The sequence below is a fragment of the Sceloporus occidentalis genome, unplaced genomic scaffold, assembly GCF_023333645.1.
Source record: "Sceloporus occidentalis isolate IW3139 unplaced genomic scaffold, rSceOcc1.0.p SCAF_20, whole genome shotgun sequence".
In the NCBI taxonomy this organism is placed as follows: Eukaryota; Metazoa; Chordata; class Lepidosauria; order Squamata; family Phrynosomatidae; genus Sceloporus; species Sceloporus occidentalis.
Genome location: NW_028317000.1, coordinates 15,357,766 through 15,374,340, shown reverse-complemented (window position 1 = coordinate 15,374,340; position 16,575 = coordinate 15,357,766). Strand labels below are relative to the sequence as shown.

Below are 16,575 nucleotides of genomic sequence, written 5' to 3'. Positions count from 1 at the left end.
CATCCCTTGACCATCAGCCATGGCTCCCTCTCCAGGATTCGCATCCTTGCCTTTGATGGTCTCCCATCCAAGGACTAGCCAATGGTCTACGCTGCTGCCGGACCTAAAAGGAGCAAGGGATGCAGAGTTTTCTTGTGTTATTTGCCATCAAGTTAGCCTCATCTTATGGCAACCCTATGAAAGAGAGAGCGCCAAGATCCACCATCACCCACCCATTTGCTCAGCTCTTGCAAATGCACAGCTCCCATCATCCGCATTTTTGCTCAGGTCTTGCAAATGCACACTGCCTTGCTCAGATTTTGCAAACCCATGCGCCCCCCTCCACCATCATCCACAGTCTTCCTCAGGTCTTGTGAATTCACAGCCTCCATTATCCACAGCCTTCCTCAAGTCTTGCAAATGCATGGCTCCCGCCAACATCCCCAGCCTTGCTCAGGCCTTGCAAATGCAGGACTTCCCATCATCCCCAGCCTTGCTCAGGTCTTGCTAACACACAATCCCCCATCATCCAAACCTGGCATAAAGAGAAGGCCGACCCAAAGGACAACATTTAAAAAGAGAGAAAACAATGGTAAAACGCACATGCAACGTCTGTTCTTAAAAAGCAACAACCCACAAGTTTTGGAAAGCAATGAGATTATTGTTATTTTTAATGCCCTACTAATGCATTCTTTGAATAAATAAGACAAATGGAAAAACGGATTCAAGAGATGGATCCGGGAAAGATATTATAAAGCCCTGCAGAGGAAAATGTTCCAGCAGCACAAGCCCAACCTGGGGATCTTCCTTAGTATTGCAAGAGCAATAAGATTATTACTATTTAGAGCCCAGCTAGGCAAAACCATTGGCATTTCCGTTTTGCAGGAGGAAGAAAAACCCAAGAGGAAAGGAAAAGAGGAGTCCCATCTTCGGGAGAAGAAAAGCCACAGAGATGCTGGAAACGGACGATCTGACCATGCTTCACTTTCCTCCTTTCTCTGACCATTCTTGGTAGCCTCCGGCGAAATTGCGGGCCCTGGAAGGAGAGGAAGAAGAGCAACCCAAAAACACAGGTATTAATGGGTGGACAAACAGGAAAATCAGGTCCAGACCTGACACCAAACGCAAGCAGCCAATGCTCATAAATTTAGAGGGACCTGGAGGAAAATAGCTAAAGAGGGATGGATGCGAATCCCCAGGAGTTGCTGACCGAAAAGAGCCAGAGGTCCATTTCCATACCTTCCAATATTGCACAAATGAAAACCAAAGGTACATGCATCCAAGCAACATCAAAACACAGTTGAGAGAGCAAGGTTTATCAATGAGGAAGGAACAGACAAGCAGCTTGCTTCTGCCTGAGCCAACTGGGAAGGGCATGGGAGCCAAGGGGGAGGAATGGTTTGAGTGTCGGACTTTGGCTCCAGAGACCAGGGTTCGAATCCCAGCTCGGCCACGAAACCCACTGGCTGACTTTGGTCAAGGCACGCTCTCTCAGCGTCAGGGGAAATCCATGGCAAACCTCCTCTGAACAAACCTTGCCAAGAAAACCCTGTGATGGGTTTGCCTTAGGGTTGCCATAAGTTGGGATGGACTTGAAGGCACACAACAACCACAACCACAACAGGGAAGGGCAAGATTATGCCCCCTCTTCCCCCATTTGCTAACTGCATGCAAACCACTTTTGCACTTTGAGGTCAGTTTGCAGCAACTGGAGAAAGCTGAGGGCAAAGGAGGAGGAGGAGAGAGAAACCGGGACATTTTAGGAGCAGCTGGAAAAGTGGGACAGCAAAGGATCAAGGCATTTGGAGGGCTCCTGGGTTTGAAAAATTGCTTTTAAAATGTTCAAGCCTAGTGACTTTATTTGGACCCTGGACCCAGTATGGAAAGGAATACTGGGCAAGGATGCAACTGATGAGTCTCCTCTGCTTGGCACCTTTTGGCACGGAGGGTTTCCCCTACCCAAAAAGAGGAGACGGGCTTACTTGGCATAGCCCAGGGCGGTGGCAATTTTGGTTGCCCGGGCCCCACGTTTCCCCATCTGGCAATGGAAAACCAGGTTCTCCTCTTCCGCTTGCGGCTTCTCCACGCCATACTTGGCTTTGAATGCCTCCGGATCCATCTTGAAAGCCTCCTCAACTTCTCCGACTGAAGGGAAACAACGGAAAGCATGGCGGTCGGGTTATTTGCTAAGCTGGGCCATAACAATCCCTGTTCGACATTTTGCGGGGTGCAAAGCTCAACGAGGCTGATGGTCAGTGCTGCAATTCATTGGCAGGGTTGCCATGTTTCCCTTATGGTCAGATGTCCCTCTATTTAGGGGTTGGAGAGGTTTTCTTGTTATATAGACTGAACAAGATGCCAATACTACTACTACTACTACTGCATCCTGAACACAATGTTTTCCAGACTAACACAATGTTTTTGAATGCTTTCAGGCTATGCGCATAATAAGGTGCATATAAAATATAAATTAGATTTGGGTCTCATCTCTTATGTGCCAAACTTTCTCACATTGATGGCCTTGTCTCACCTGGGATATGAACGGAGTGCGCAATGCGCCCCTTGGCGACTTCTTCAGCCGACCGGACGTCGAAAATCTGGACCTTCTTCTGGTCAAGCAGTTCTCTCAGGTCCTCGTAAGAAATCGTCTTGGCTGAAAAAGAAAAGAAATCCTTGTTTAATACAATCTCTCCCACGTTCCAGGTTCTTCCTTAAAACGCATCCGGACTGCAGATATAATCCAGTTTGCACCGCTTTAACTGTCCATGCGACAGAATTATGGGAATTGTAGTTCGTTGCGGCAGCAAAACTCTTTGACAGAGAAGGCTAAATAACCCACAAACTGCATTTCCCAGAATGGCGTAACATAGAGCCAAAGCGGCGTCAAACTGGATTATTTTTGCAGTGCAGACGCAGCCGTAGTCCCTTACTTTAGGGCTCGAAAACAAACCTCGAACTCTTTTCCAACTACAGGTCTCCTTTGCAAATGCGGCCAGAGAATCTGTATGGATTAAGGGTTGCCATATTTCGATAAGCAGCCCTGCTCTTCTGCTTTCTTCCAAGAAAATGCATGCATATATATATATATATATATACACACACATATATGCAATTTATTTAATATTGTTTGAACAAAGCTTTGCATTGAAAGATGTCTCCAACTAACTGATCATTTAATGGCTTTTTAAAGCTTTGTAGGCTCTTTTTAACTGTTGCAAGGCACCCAACAAAAGCAACAACAAGCCCTCCAGGTATAGACGCACTCCAATACCCAGCATCCCCGACCAAAGTGGCTCATGATAGGCACTGCTTCATTGCAAAACCTGAGCATCTTTCCCAGGAGTTGTTCTTTGTTTCACCTTTCCAAGTTTCCCTATTAATCCAGGCCTTGGACTTTGGGGGGGATTCTGGGTGTTGCAATGCAGAAAATTTACTTTCCCCAAGTGCCTGCAAAGTGCAAGAAGCCAAACAGGTCTCAGCCTGATGCATCCTGACCTGGGCACCTATTTGCTGCTTAAAGGAACATCATTATTATCATTACTATCATTGTTATTATTATTAATTGCATGATTAAAAGTCCAGAAAGGTCCAAGTCCCTTTTAGGGAAAGGCATCCTCTCTCCATCTCTTACCTTTTTCCATGTTGCAAAGAACTGGGGTTCCTTTCAGACGTGCAATAAGCCCCACTTGGGTCCTGACACGTGTCTGCAGCAACGTCTGGACGCCACTCAACGCCATCCCTGGGACCCAGGTGCCTGGCCCTGCCCATATAAGGAAGAACGCCTCTGATTGGCTGCTCTGCCAGGGACCGTCTCCAAAGTCCAGCTCCATATGCTTCATGCCAGGTTGCCAACTTTTTCCTTCCCTCCTGCTCCTCTGCTCTTCTCTTAAGCAGCAAAAACAAAAACAAAAAAACCCAGGGGCTGCATCCACATTGCAGAGTTAATGCACTCTGACACTGCTTCAACTGCTATGGAAGCCTGGGATTTGTAGTTTTAGGATGGCCTTCTAAATATATGGGGTGGAAAAGCCTCCAGGAAGGACTGGAGCCAAGTAAGTGTCCCTTTCTGGACCTCTAAAAGAAGGTTAAAATGGTTAAAGGTCCTATGGTCTTGCAAAGTTTCGAGCCTTGGGGACCCAGGTTCGAATCCCGGCTCCAGCGTGGAAACCCAGGTCACACTCTCTCAGCCTCAGAGCGAAGCCAAGGCAACCCCCCCCCTGAACAAATCTTGCCCAGAATAGGGTTGCGATAAGTCGGAAACAACTTGTAGGCACACAACGACAACAATATATTGTATATAAGAATTGCAACAATGCCAATGTCTCTATCAAGAAGTGGGCCATGGTTGTTGTTTTTTTTTTTTGGGGGGGGGGTATGTGTGTGTCTGCATTTGAATTCAGCTCCTGGGCATCTAAGGAGTGGAGGAGATGGGTTGGCACAGCCAAGGGAGGAATGCCAAGCGTGTGCCACCGAAAGAGGGCAAAGAGAGGCCAGGAAAAGGATGGAGGAGACAATGGACAGAGGAAAAGGGGAGGAGGAGAGGATGGTGGGTTTGGGTGCAGAGTTGGGCAGAAGGCGGGTGGCATGGAGGCACTGGCGGTCAGCTGAACTGGCCATTCTGGACAACCATGGGCATCGCAAAAGAAGGCCGGATGTGGCCTTCGTGGCCCATTTCTCTCTCCGTTTTGTGGACCCTCCTTGGCTCCATGGCAGGTATTTGTGGGGTGAAGGTGGGGAGATTGGGATGCGCATGAGAACATAGAACCAGAGAATCTTAAGGCTGGAAAGAAGGGGCCCAAAGGTCACCCCGTTGGACACCCTTCGGCCATGCAGGAACTCCCAATCCCTGGGACAGGGGCCATCCGGACTCCAATAAGACTCTTAAAGTTGGAAGAGAAATCCCTGGAAGGGCAAAAGAAGGAGAGATTTAGTCCCTTGTTTTGCAAAGTTACTTCCTAAATGCAACCAGTGACTGACTGGCCAGTGGAGCAAGCCATGGAAAGCTAGCTAAGATGGTGCAAAGAAAGAAAGCATTTAGTTCCTTTTTGCAGTTACTTCCCAAACATAACTCATGACTTGCCAATGGAAGAAGCCATGGAAAGCTAGCTAACATGGTGCAAAAGGAGAAGGGCTTTAGTTCCTTTTTGCAAAGTTGCTTTGCATGCCTCTCTCTTTTACAGGAGACAACCCAGACGCAGTGGGTCCTCCTCCTCCTTCCCAATTATCGCCAATTACCCTTGACAAGATGTCACACGGCGCTCCAGTTCATTAATCCTCTGGCATGGGAACCCGGCCAAAGGCTTGTTCCCATTCAAGGAAACGCGTCCGCACTTTTTTGCCGCGGAGGAAAACATCACACAGGACCATTGTCCTGGAGATCCCTAAGACAAAGCTATCTATCAGTGGCTTTCTTACCTAGCTTTGCCTGGAGGTTGACTGTTGCTTTGAGGCTGAGAGAGTGTGACTTGCCTAAGGTCAGCCAGTGGGTTTTAGGGCTGAGTTGGGAATCGAACCCTGGTCTCTAAGTCCAGCTCTCAGACCACTATGCCAATGGTCAATGCCAGAGAGAGAGAGACAAAGAGAGTGTCCTTATATTTCGTACCAAAACCCAGAGCAGACTGGGATGCCACTAGGAGGTTCAGCCAAGCAGGTCACTTTCTCCAGCTTCCCTTCCAGGCTTTTCGGGGGCCGTGAAGGTGTCTGTGGTGGCCAACAGCATCCAGGTGGTCCAGGGAGGCAGTGCCCTCCTGCCCTGCTCCTTCCACACTTGGGCCCCGCTTGACCGCCTCAACGTCATCTGGACCGTCACCCCCAATTCGGACCCACGCCGCCCGCAGCAGGCGAGTCCCTTTCCTTTGGTTCAAACAAATGGTGGGAAGGGATGGAATAGGATGGTAAAACACTTAAGAAGCAAATGGGGAGAAGGTGGCGTTAGAAATCCCCGCAATTAAATAAGGGAAGGGTAAGACTATCAAATGGCGCTTCTTGCCCATCACATCCTCCATCTTACCTTTGCCTCACTGTCCAAAAACCTCTCCATTCCGACTCTCCTTGGCAGGTGTTGGCGTATGAGCGGGGTGAAGTGGTGGAAAGCGTGTCGGACTATGCCGGCCGGGTGGCGTTTGCCTTCTCGCCCACCAAGAGTGCCACCATCATCCTCAACGACACGCGCGGCATGGACAGTGGACGGTACCAATGCAGCGTGATCAACCCGCCGGACACCGCCGTGCCCAACATCGGGGTGGTCCAGCTCACCGTCTTCGGTACGGAGGAGTCAAACCTTGCAATTTGACGTGGGCCTGGTTGAAGAAATCCCTTGGCACTTCTGGGGCATCACTTCTTTGGCAGAAAATTTGGGAACAAGAGGGGTTCAACCCCTTGCAGCAAACTTGAGAAGCAGAGTTTACAGATGTGAGCTGGATTTCTCTGTTCTGTCTCCCACAGTTCCACCTTCTAGTCCGAAGTGCTCCAGGGAAGGCAACCAGGAGGAGGGTGGCAGCCTCCAGTTCTCTTGCACGGTGGGTGAAGGGATGCCCATGCCCACCTTCACCTGGGAGAAGATCCCTCCGGACTCACAGCCGATGGTGATGACCTATGAAGGTAGGCAGAGCCTCCAAGGTGGATGCGGATGCCACCATGTTATGCGCATTTGGCACAGTTCTGCTCCAGCAGTGGCTCTCTACCATTTTTGCACTTCAGCTCCCAGAATCCCTGAACATTGCCCATGTTGGTGCCATTGTGCATGGGACTGTGGTGTGATAGTCATGCCATCATTGTGAATACAGACATTGCAAAACTGTTCTGTTTCCAGCATGCTTAAAGTCCACTAAAACTTTAAGTCTCCCTTAAAAGCAGAGTCTCCCTCATTATCCAAAATGCTTGGGACCAGAAACGTTTGGGAATTTGGAACATTTGCATAGACATACTAAGAGATCTTGGAGATGAAACCCAAGAACAAATACAACATTCATTTTATGTTTCCTACACATCACACATACACATCGCCTGGAGGTTACTGTACACGCAATATTTTTACAAATCATTTCATGCATAAAACCAACTGCGCAACACGCTGAACTGGGAGAACGCAAAGGCATCAGCCGGCCATAGAAAGCAGTTTTGGAACAGTTTGGAATTCCAGATAAGGGAGACTCGACACATTATTTTTAATAACTTTGGGCATGAAACCAAATTTGCGCATGCCAGTTGTATGTACATTGGACCATCAGAAAGCAAAGGCACCACAATCTGTCACCCAGAAGTTTGGGGTTTAAGAATATTTGGGGGTTTTGGGGTGAAGGAGACTCAACTTGTATTGACTGACGTCCAGCCCCCATTGATAACACGATATCCATCACCGTCAGCTACCTCTGTGATCCCACCTTTCCTCCAGACACCATTATGTGGTCCTCCTTCCCAATTTATCCTCCCAACAGCCCTGCAAGGTGGGCCAGGCTGAGAGACGGAGGATTGGATAAAGGGCCAAGGGTTATTTCAAGGGTGCATGGGGAGGGGTCTGCCCCACATACCCCACTGCCGGGCAGAATAAGAGAATGCAGGGCCACCTTGCAGCCAAACCTCTCCTTCTCTAATCCAGACGACCGCCGGGCCCTTCTGACTTTGCGCAACCTGACGGCGGATGCCTCTGGTCTTTACCGCTGCACGGCCTCCAACATGCTGGGCTCCATCTCCTGCGCATTGGAGCTCCACATCCATGTCAGTGAGTAGCCCTGGGGAGGCCAAGGTGCCTTTGCCCAATGCCGACACTTGAACCCAGGCCCGTTTGCCAGCTCTCTCCAGTTCTCAGGGGCCATTCTTCCATTTTGGAGCGGAGTCTAAGTTTGGGAAGGTCTGGGTGTGAATGTCCAGCTCAGCTAGAAGAGCAACACTGCAATCCTTTTGCAAGGCTTAACTGATTAGTTTCTGCAACTTGCAAAGGCTTTCCAGGCAGGTCTTTGCAGCTACCTATTTCCCTACTATACTTTTATAGCCCTATGATTCCACTCTTAACTGCCATGCCGTTGTGTGGAATCCTGGGATTTGTAGTTTATGCAGAGATTGCTTAGAATTTAGAACTCCAAAATTCTAAGATACAATTTTAGAATTTCAGCCAGAGAGCTCTTAGGCCTCATTAAACTACAAACCCCAGAATTGCGATGACTGAGAATTGTGATTATTCAAATACTGGGAAGACATTTGGGGGTTAGAGAAGAAATTGTTAGAAAACTAAGACTGCAATCCAAAGATAAAGGACAAAATAAAGGAAGGAAGGAACTGTGAAATTGGGAGCAAAATCTAAAGGTGGGAAAAAATGAAAGTATGTTTGAGACTGAAATAGAGATTTTAAATTTGGATCTGAATTGAGATTGTAATGAAAAGAGGAAAATGGAAATGGGAGGAACGAAACACGATTGCAAGATGTAAAGGAATTGTGAAGCAAAGGAATGATAATGGGAAAGGGATAATGGGAACTCATCCTCTGACACACACGTTTTTGCTGTTGCGTTCCAGCCCCGGACGGTGCCACCTCTTTGGTGGTGGGCATCACCCTGATGCTGACCATGGGGCTGGTGCTCCTCACCCTCTTTGCCTTGGTCCTGTGGCTCCATCGCTACGGCGTCCGAAAGTGGAGAGAAGCGGACAGCGACGAGGACGACTCTCATAACGAAATTAGGTAAGTGCCAGCAAAAAGGGACGCTTTTGGGGAGGTCAAGGGATGACCCAAGAGAGAGGAAAAGACGGGGAGCATCCCATGGAACCCACAGGGAAAATCAAAAGATGTGTCTCAAAGGAAGACTGCCACATTTCAAAACTGCAAATGTGGAGGGCCAATGGTATAGAAAGGGAGGGTCTATGGATTCTTGGGGGCTGTATGTGGCTTTAGGGGCACACTTTGCCCGCTGCTCTTCTCAGCTAAGCCTGGCATTCCCCAACTCTCCTGTTCCTCCGCAGGATTGACAACTTTTCTTTGGGGCGCCTGATAGTGGCCAAGAGCCCGTCCGGAGAGGGCACCACTGCCAACCCTGTTGCCAAGCCCCTCTGGATCTTCACCAGCTCCACCCCCAACACTACCTATGCCCACCGCGAGTGGAGGCCTGAACCGGGGAACGCAAGCCAGGCCCCGCTGCCAGGGGGCTTCCGTCGGCCCACGCCGGCCGGCCAGGGAAGATGGAGGCGGCCCAGTGCCTCCGAAGAACAGGAGTCCTCATCCGGAGGGAGTGAAGAGAAGCACCCCATGCCTGGCCATTTCCCCAAACCCACCGGATTCCTAGTCTAGGGCTTGCTGCCAAGTCCAGGATGGCTGGAAAGACTCCACCTGAGAGTACAGACCTGTGGGGTTGATCTGTGGACAGCTCCCAAGATGGAGACGCAACGCTCCTGGATTCTGTGCTTTTCACACACAAAAATCCAGCCTTTGTGCTTAGAAACTACTCCGGTTGCCTGGTCAGGATCATCCCAGGCCCAAACCTGAGACTGAGAGTGATGCTATTAAATGCTAGATGTTAAGCCGAAACCACGTCTGCTCACATATACAAACACACACACATATAAATCTTACATGCGCTCAATGGGCTTCCCCATGCTCACCTTCAAAGTGGCCACCTTCCTGAATCAATGGGTCCATTTTAACATTGCTTCCCCCATCGCTCAGCCAAAAGTGAGGAAAGACCCCCTTGCCCCACACGGCCAAAGCCAACATGCTGCCCACCAGCCACACACAGAAGACTAAAGCTACTCTACTACTAGTCACATCCAGCCAGCTAGTAGCCACAGGAGAGAAACCACAACACAGAAAAGAATACACCCCACGCTGCTCTTCCGCTACTTTCCTGTTTTTAAGTTCAGAGATTTATTATTCTTTTCTTAAAAAGAGAAAGACAGGGAGAGAAAGAGAAGGTGTGTGCCCCCCATCCTAGGCAGAGGGGCTCCAGTTCACCTCCAAGAGAGATGGCAGCGACTGTGCCAGGCCCTCCCAGCTCCTTGGCACTCAGCTTCTGGGGCTCTAGGGCAACGTTAATTATCTTCAGGGGCACAGAGCAAAATAATAATAATAATAATAATAATAATAATAATAATAATAATAATAATAGTCATGGGAGGTCTGTTCCTATTGCAAGCCTGGGAGGGGACGCAAGGCCTGTCAAGGGAGAAGGGAGGCCAAGGCAAGCTGTTGGTGTCCCCATTCAAAAGGGAAAACCGGAGATGGCAAGGCCCAGAAGGAGTGGCTAAGAAGGAGAAGGTCCAGCAGGAGGAGGCTGGACTGAGCTCAACTTTACTGGGAGCAGGTGCCTGAAGAGATGGGCAGGCCGGGGAATCCAGGGCATGTGTGTATATGAGTGGGTCTAGAGGGGCGTGCAACATGGCTACGTGATTCCGCATGCGTGTGCCCGTACGTGCTGGTGTGGACGCGGAGCGTGGTGGCGCTGAGCAAGGAAGGGGGGTTGCGCGCAGAGGGAGAAGGACCCAGCTCAGGCCTCGTTGGTGAGAGTTGTAAAACCAAGGAACAGTTCCTTGTTGTGAGGGGCAAAGCCAAAAGCCGGGGCCGAACAGGGACCTTGGGGCAGGGGGCGAATGTCCGGGGCTGAGCCCCTGGCTGCGGCTGCTGCCTCCGCCACCCCAGACCTGGGGCGCTGTTTTCGGGTTCTGTACAACAAAGAGGGTGCAGGCGTCTCCGTGGGGCAAAGAGACCGACCCTCTCCTCATCTTCCGCTGCGGCAAAGAGGCCTGAGCAGAGCAGAGCCCTCCTCCAAAAAGTGGCGGGGGCATCAATGTGAGTCCTTGATGATCACCTCCACCCCGTGCTGGCGCAGCTGCGCTCGCAGGATCAGGTTCTTGTTCTTCAGGTCTTCAACCTGCAGAGAAAGCAGAGGACAGGTTACAAGGCAAGCAGAGAGGAGGTGCACCCTGGATTTTGGGCTCTATGGTCTCCCCACCCACCGTTCCCTAGGAACAAAGCTGAAACACATTTATCCCCATTTCAAATTCAGGTGGCAAGTAGAAACAGTGGAGGGCATGGGGGTGCTCCGGCTGTACCTGCTGGCGCAAGACCTCATTATCCATATGGAGCTGGTCCAGGCTCTGCAGCTCCTCAGAGAGGCGGATGTTGCTCTGTCGCAGCTCCTGGATGTAGTCGCAAGCCTTGGAGAGGATGCCCCCTTTGCTCTGTGGAGGAAGCAGAGGCTCAGTCAAAGACTGGGGAGGGGGGACTAAGGGCCGTAGATTGGATCCTATCGCTTGTCCCCCTCCAAAAAGCACACACACACACACCCCAGCACAACAACAGCAAAATTCCATAATGAATATATTGTTCCCCTGAAGCCCAACAAACTGTGTTTGAGTTCAACTGACGCAGCAAGAAGCACAGTTTGGAGGCTTCGGACACATGTTACCAGGGTGCACAACTTTATGGGATTCCTCTGGAACCTGGGATCAGCCCTGGGGTGGGAGAAGGTAGACCGCCATGGGGAGATCGTCTCTAGCCTGACCCATAGCCATCAAAAGTGTTCCCCTTACCTGTCCAGACTTGGTGTTCTCCATGGAGCAGTCAGGGATAATCTTGGACAGCTGCACAATCCAATTGTTGATTTTGTCCCTGCGTCGGCGCTCCACTGTGAGACAGGAGCAAATCCCAACCGTTATGTCCGGCTTGGCCATGGAAGCTCATCGGGTGACAAGTGACTTGTCTCCCAGCTTCAGAGGAAGGCAAACCGCCTCTGAACAAATTCTGCCCAGAAAACTCTGCCACAGCTTCGTGTTAAGGCTGTTGTGAATCAGAAATGACTTCAAGGCACACAATAACACCACCAACAACAATGTGGAAAAAGTAGTAGGCAAAGAGGAAGGCTGTGCCGACTCCATTGAAGAAACCATCGCAGCTGCTACCCTGAGTTTCCAAAAGCAAAGGCAACTCAAAGACATTTAACAACCAATAACAACAGAGGTTTTATGTACACGCTAAGCCTGGATCAGACCATCTGGCTTCCCATCTAGAGGTTTACAGTTGTGCCCTTTAAAAACAAAATTCCAGGATAGCATTTGCTAGCGGACCCATTCCTCCTTACCCTCGTTGTGTTGCGCCCGCCGCTTCTCATCCCGAGTCGTCCGTGGGGCTTCAGACTTCCTAAGGAGAGCAAAAGCCAGAGTTTAGTGTCCCCACGCACCGATCCCTAGCCATTCGTCAAAGTTGACTTGATGGCAGATAACAACATGGTTTACGTTATTTTAAATTGTTTTAACTGGTTTTAAAATGCCTGGCTTGGAGTGTTAAATGGTCCAATAAACTTTTACCCTTAAAATTATCCTTGCTGTTTTGAACTATTCAAGCACTGACCCTATTGTACGTCACCCTCATATCCCCCAATGTAGGCCAGGATACAATGGAAACCAAACCAAGCAAATAAAGTGGTAACACAGGAATGTGGGGGTCATTCCTCCAGAGAGTCCAGAGGGCACTCACGGTGAGTAAGGGTGAGTCCTGGGTGCAATTGACCTCTGCGTCCCACTCTGCAGGACCTCCTGCGGCGACATCATGACAAAAAACTGCCCTGGAAGATTGAAAATAAAAGACAGGGACATTTGCAAAAAGAAAGGTAAATCCTTGTAGAAGTGGACAACAGTGGTGCGGCATGGAGAAAGAAAACTATACAGGAAGGAGACTCCACTATGTTTGCCTCCTGTGGAATTCTGGGGTTTGTAGTGTAGGAAGGCCTAAAAGCTCTCTGGCTGAGTATGCCAAATGGCCTTCCTTAAACTGCAAATCCCAGAATTCCACAGGAGGAGCTAGTAATCTCATGCACAATCCCTACCAGCCCCTGGTACTGGACTGACCTGTGCCGGTTGGCGTGGCTTGCCCCAGCAGGGCATCTGAGTTCTGGGTGGTGACCACAGCAGTGGCTGTGGTCCCTGCCCCGGCAGATGTGCTGGAGTCGGCCACAGCAGTGGCAGGGTAGTAGGCATAGTGGGTCTCTGTGGTCGTGGCTTCTGTCTCGACAGCATCTTCACTCGTGAAGGCCCCCTGGATGACCGCCTGGGAGAAGAGGGGAGGGCATAAGAACAGGGCCAAACAAGGGCAACGCTGACCTATAGAATCCTACAAGTCTTAAGAAAGGTGGCATAAAACTGAAATAAATTCCTCCTGCCACCTTGCCTGGACCTACCTGGGTCATGGACTGGGTCGCTGGATAGCCGCTGATGGCGCCGGAGCCCTCGGTCTGCCCATCCAGCTGCCCTTCAGCCACTTGAATCACCCTGTACATCAGCTGCGGGTGTGAGAACAAACCCAGTTAGAACAAGAGGCTGATGGGCCACACAATCTCACCCTTTGATATATGCATTAGCCAAGAGAGCCAGCAAAATGTAGCAGTTTGAGTGTTGGACTAGGACTCTAGGAGACTTGGGTCAGAACCCTTGCTTGGCCATGAAAACCCACTTGGGGAAGGCACACTCCCTCAGCCTCAGAGGATGACAAACTACCTCTGAACAAATTTTGCCATGAAAACCTTGTCCCAGACTTGCCTTAGGGCTGCCGTAAGTCAGAAATGACTTGAAGGCCCACAATGACAACAAGAGGAAAGTAGTGAAATCACAAGCAGACAGAACCCATCCTCACCTGGGCGCCCCCATTCTCTGTTCGGAAGACGTATTTGATGTTGGGGTCCGAAAAGGTGGCCGCCGACTGGATGCTGGCGATGGCCACGCTGGTGGGATCCTCGCCTGTCGCCACTGCGCCTTCAGGAAGGAAGGAAAAGGATGCCGGAAGGGAAGGCAGAGAGAAAGAGGGAGAGACAAAGACATGCCTTTCACGCTGACAAGAAAGTGGCAATCCCCACAACTGAGTCTGAATCCCCAGAGGATTGAGAAAGTAAAGGACAAAGTGTGCAGGTCTACTTTTGGGCAACCGTGGAAGGCTAGGGCTGGCATTCCCAATCTGCATTGGAGGGGTAGTGGTTCCACTCACCTTCTTGAATTTGCACGGTGCCCTCTTCTGTCTCTGTTGCCTTCTGCTGCCTGCCAAGGGGGAGAAACAAGATTAGAGGGAAAAGTGTGGGTCAACTCCTTCCTCCCTATTTTTGCACCTCCATCTCCTTCTCCCCAACAGGAAGGGGACTCCTCTTGTTTCAACGGAGCCAATAGTAAGACTAGGCCTGCTCCTGGTACCCCAGACTCTAGAGACTGCGCAAGTGGATACCTGAGAGACAGGGTCCTCTCTACTCTGGTCCCAAATACCACATGGTTGCCCTCAATAAGTTCACTTTCTTGGTCTCTAAAATACTGTGGCGTTCCTACATTAGTGGAGGCTGGACTGGATGATCCCTTGGTACCCCTTTGCCCTCTATGATCCTGTGACTGATATCCAGATGTACATTCTCACCCCTTCATTTCTTCACCCCGTTATGCATCAGAAGACCAGAGCCTGAAGGTACAGGAGGGCTTTTTTGTCTTCCGCTTCTTCAATGTCGCTTGGTCTAAGCCTGGAGAGGAGAGACAGAGACCATGAAGGAAGTGTTGATGTGCTACTGATATTTACATAACGCCCAGTTTTACATGCATCGACAACATTAACCTGCAAAGGGAATACGGCTGCCATATCCCAAGGCCTTGCCCTGAGTATCTCCAGGTGGGAGATGAAGGTGGAAATGTCTCTCTTTCTGGGGGGCTCAGCTCCAGCTGCAAAGGAAGGGCTGGGGGCAAATCTCCAGCTCAGCCGAGAGAAGAAGGGCTGGCTGCAAATTACAAGGAGGAATTCATTTGGAGCTGAAACTTCCAAAGACTCTCCAAGGGAACACACTGTATGGATGTGTGTGTGTGTGTGTATATATAATTAATTATTATTATTATTATTATTTATATACCACCCAATCACTGTATTTGTGATACCCTGTATGCATATATATGTGTGTGTGTATATATATATATATATATATTTGCAATGTTTTGTATGTATGTATATACATGTATATATATGTGTGTGTGTGTATGTGTATTGGGCAAGATATAAATAAATCCTATTATTATTATTATTATTATGTATCTAGGACACTCTATATGTATGTATGTCTATGTGTGAGTGTATTTATATATGTGTGTGTGGGTGTGTGATACTCTGTATGTATGTATATACGTGTATGTATATATATATATGTATATACACATATATGTGTGTGTGTGCACGCGCATGTGTGTCTATACACACACACACACATATGGGGCACCAGTGTGTGTGTTTAGGACACCCTGTATATATGTGTAATGGGGTCACCCAGTATGTCTGTGTGTGTATACATATATATATATATATGGATGTATATATACACATATACATACATATATATATATACTGTACACATATATACACACATGCGCACATATATATATATTTGGAACACTATGTATGTACATATGTGTGTCTGTGTGTATTTTTTGAAACATTTATGCGTGTGCGTGTGTATATGTATACACACACACACACACACACCCACACATATATATATATATGGGGGGGCACCCTGTTATGTATGTATTCATAGGTGTGTGTACATCTATATATTAAAAACAATAGACAGAAAGAAAGCTAGGTAGGTTTTCAACTGTGCACTTTTGGCTGTTTTTGGGGAATGTTCCTTCTACTACTAGATATATATATAGCTGTACACACACACACACATATATATATATATATATATATATGACACTACTATATATATCAGGATTGTGATGATGACTTTGGTAGCAAATGGCACAACTGGCTGTTGTTATTCCCATCACAAACAGATCAACAAATGCTAGGAAAATATACTATATATATATATATAGTTTCCTGCAGTAGAAGCCCCTCCCCCTCCCCCCAATTTGGAGCAATAATAACTCCTAATTGTTCCTAATTAGTGGCAATAATTGCTAATTAAGCCCCCCTAATTCCTAATTGGGGTGGGTCTGGTGTGCAGCCCCCCAATTATGTCCCCCAAAGAGTGTCCCCTCCCGTCTCCATGGCAACCGAGGGGCCTGGACCCCACTCACCTCCTTCTTCCTCTTCTCTGCTCCTTCTTGTCTGCTCTCCATGGAGATGGGCGCATGCGCACTCAGGAACCCCGCCTCCCTCGCCCCTTTCTCCCTTCCTTCGCCCTTTCTCCTCACCCAGAACCGGCCATAGCGACCCAGAGCCTCCCCTTCATCGCCGACGAAGCTCCTTCTCGAACCGGGAGAGCCGTCGGCCCTCAAACAGTCCCGAGAAAGCCGCCGCGGCCTTCGCTTCCGGCCTCCGCCTTTTTAGAGTAGAAAGAAAGAGGCGGAGACGCCGCCATCTTGGGAAGGGACTCCGCGCGTCCCTTTGGCCGGCGCCATCTTGGGAAGGTATCGCAAATGAGCCCGCCCAGGCGCCCTTCTGCTGCGGTTTAAAAACAGTTTTGATACTCTTTTTTGACACTTCGCGTTGAGGGCTGGCACACTTGAGGGAAATTCCGTTTCTGTTTGGAAAGCAACGCCGGTAAAGGGTCATTTGAGGCACTTCCGGCGGCGCCATCTTGGTGAGGTGGGGCTCCCTCAGCCAACAACGGAGCCATCTTAGAAAAGGGCAGTTTTCACTAACCCACTTCCGGT

The 16,575-nt window shown here is 49.3% G+C and overlaps 3 protein-coding genes across 6 annotated transcripts; 1 reads left to right on the top strand and 2 right to left on the bottom strand.

Annotated features, from left to right (window-relative positions):
• Window positions 1-648: 648 nt before the first annotated feature.
• Window positions 649-5,867, bottom strand: TSTD1 (thiosulfate sulfurtransferase like domain containing 1). 2 transcript variants are annotated; one of them, XM_089483654.1, is made up of 5 exons: window positions 5,582-5,867; window positions 3,611-3,739; window positions 2,510-2,632; window positions 1,962-2,124; window positions 649-1,015 (listed from the first exon to the last, which is right to left on the bottom strand). In XM_089483654.1, exons 2-5 carry the CDS (start codon window positions 3,714-3,716, stop codon window positions 961-963), a joined length of 447 nt encoding a protein of 148 aa, XP_089339780.1. In that variant the 5' UTR covers window positions 3,717-3,739; window positions 5,582-5,867; the 3' UTR covers window positions 649-960. The 2 variants fall into 2 exon arrangements, with proteins under 2 accessions (XP_089339780.1, XP_089339779.1); XM_089483653.1 differs by lacking the exon at window positions 5,582-5,867 and having other exon boundaries at window positions 3,611-3,850.
• Window positions 4,549-9,731, top strand: LOC149302190 (immunoglobulin superfamily member 11-like). The gene is made up of 7 exons (XM_089483649.1): window positions 4,549-4,692; window positions 5,656-5,819; window positions 6,038-6,242; window positions 6,424-6,579; window positions 7,577-7,699; window positions 8,491-8,653; window positions 8,932-9,731. The coding sequence occupies exons 1-7, from the start codon at window positions 4,608-4,610 to the stop codon at window positions 9,254-9,256; spliced, it is 1,221 nt and encodes a 406-aa protein (XP_089339775.1). The 5' UTR covers window positions 4,549-4,607; the 3' UTR covers window positions 9,257-9,731.
• A 74-nt stretch (window positions 9,732-9,805) lies between these two features.
• On the bottom strand, window positions 9,806-16,265 carry USF1 (upstream transcription factor 1). 3 transcript variants are annotated; one of them, XM_089483651.1, is made up of 11 exons: window positions 16,114-16,265; window positions 14,351-14,450; window positions 13,937-13,986; window positions 13,589-13,707; window positions 13,137-13,238; window positions 12,808-13,006; window positions 12,437-12,524; window positions 12,042-12,100; window positions 11,494-11,588; window positions 11,014-11,142; window positions 9,806-10,832 (listed from the first exon to the last, which is right to left on the bottom strand). In XM_089483651.1, exons 2-11 carry the CDS (start codon window positions 14,356-14,358, stop codon window positions 10,746-10,748), a joined length of 936 nt encoding a protein of 311 aa, XP_089339777.1. In that variant the 5' UTR covers window positions 14,359-14,450; window positions 16,114-16,265; the 3' UTR covers window positions 9,806-10,745. The 3 variants fall into 3 exon arrangements, with proteins under 3 accessions (XP_089339777.1, XP_089339776.1, XP_089339778.1); XM_089483650.1 differs by lacking the exon at window positions 16,114-16,265 and adding an exon at window positions 15,997-16,103; XM_089483652.1 differs by lacking the exon at window positions 16,114-16,265 and adding an exon at window positions 15,997-16,103 and having other exon boundaries at window positions 13,589-13,701.
• Between the last annotated feature and the right edge of the window lie 310 nt (window positions 16,266-16,575).

Bases quoted from the DNA above. Each gene is read 5' to 3' on its own strand.
- TSTD1 (XM_089483653.1), bottom strand. From the start codon at position 3,818: ATGAAGCATATGGAGCTGGACTTTGGAGACGGTCCCTGGCAGAGCAGC. The intron at 2,633-3,610 runs GTAAGAGATGGA...TTTCTTTTTCAG, and splicing joins TCTTTGCAACATGGAAAAAG to CCAAGACGATTTCTTACGAG. The intron at 2,125-2,509 runs GTGAGACAAGGC...GTTTCCCTTCAG, and splicing joins GCACTCCGTTCATATCCCAG to TCGGAGAAGTTGAGGAGGCT.
- LOC149302190 (XM_089483649.1), top strand. From the start codon at position 4,608: ATGGGCATCGCAAAAGAAGGCCGGATGTGGCCTTCGTGGCCCATTTCT. The intron at 6,580-7,576 runs GTAGGCAGAGCC...TCTCTAATCCAG, and splicing joins GATGGTGATGACCTATGAAG to ACGACCGCCGGGCCCTTCTG. The intron at 7,700-8,490 runs GTGAGTAGCCCT...GTTGCGTTCCAG, and splicing joins GGAGCTCCACATCCATGTCA to CCCCGGACGGTGCCACCTCT.
- USF1 (XM_089483651.1), bottom strand. The intron at 12,101-12,436 runs GTGAGTGCCCTC...TGCTCTCCTTAG, and splicing joins AGGACTCACCCTTACTCACC to GAAGTCTGAAGCCCCACGGA. The intron at 11,589-12,041 runs GTAAGGAGGAAT...CCTGTCTCACAG, and splicing joins GCGGGCGCAACACAACGAGG to TGGAGCGCCGACGCAGGGAC.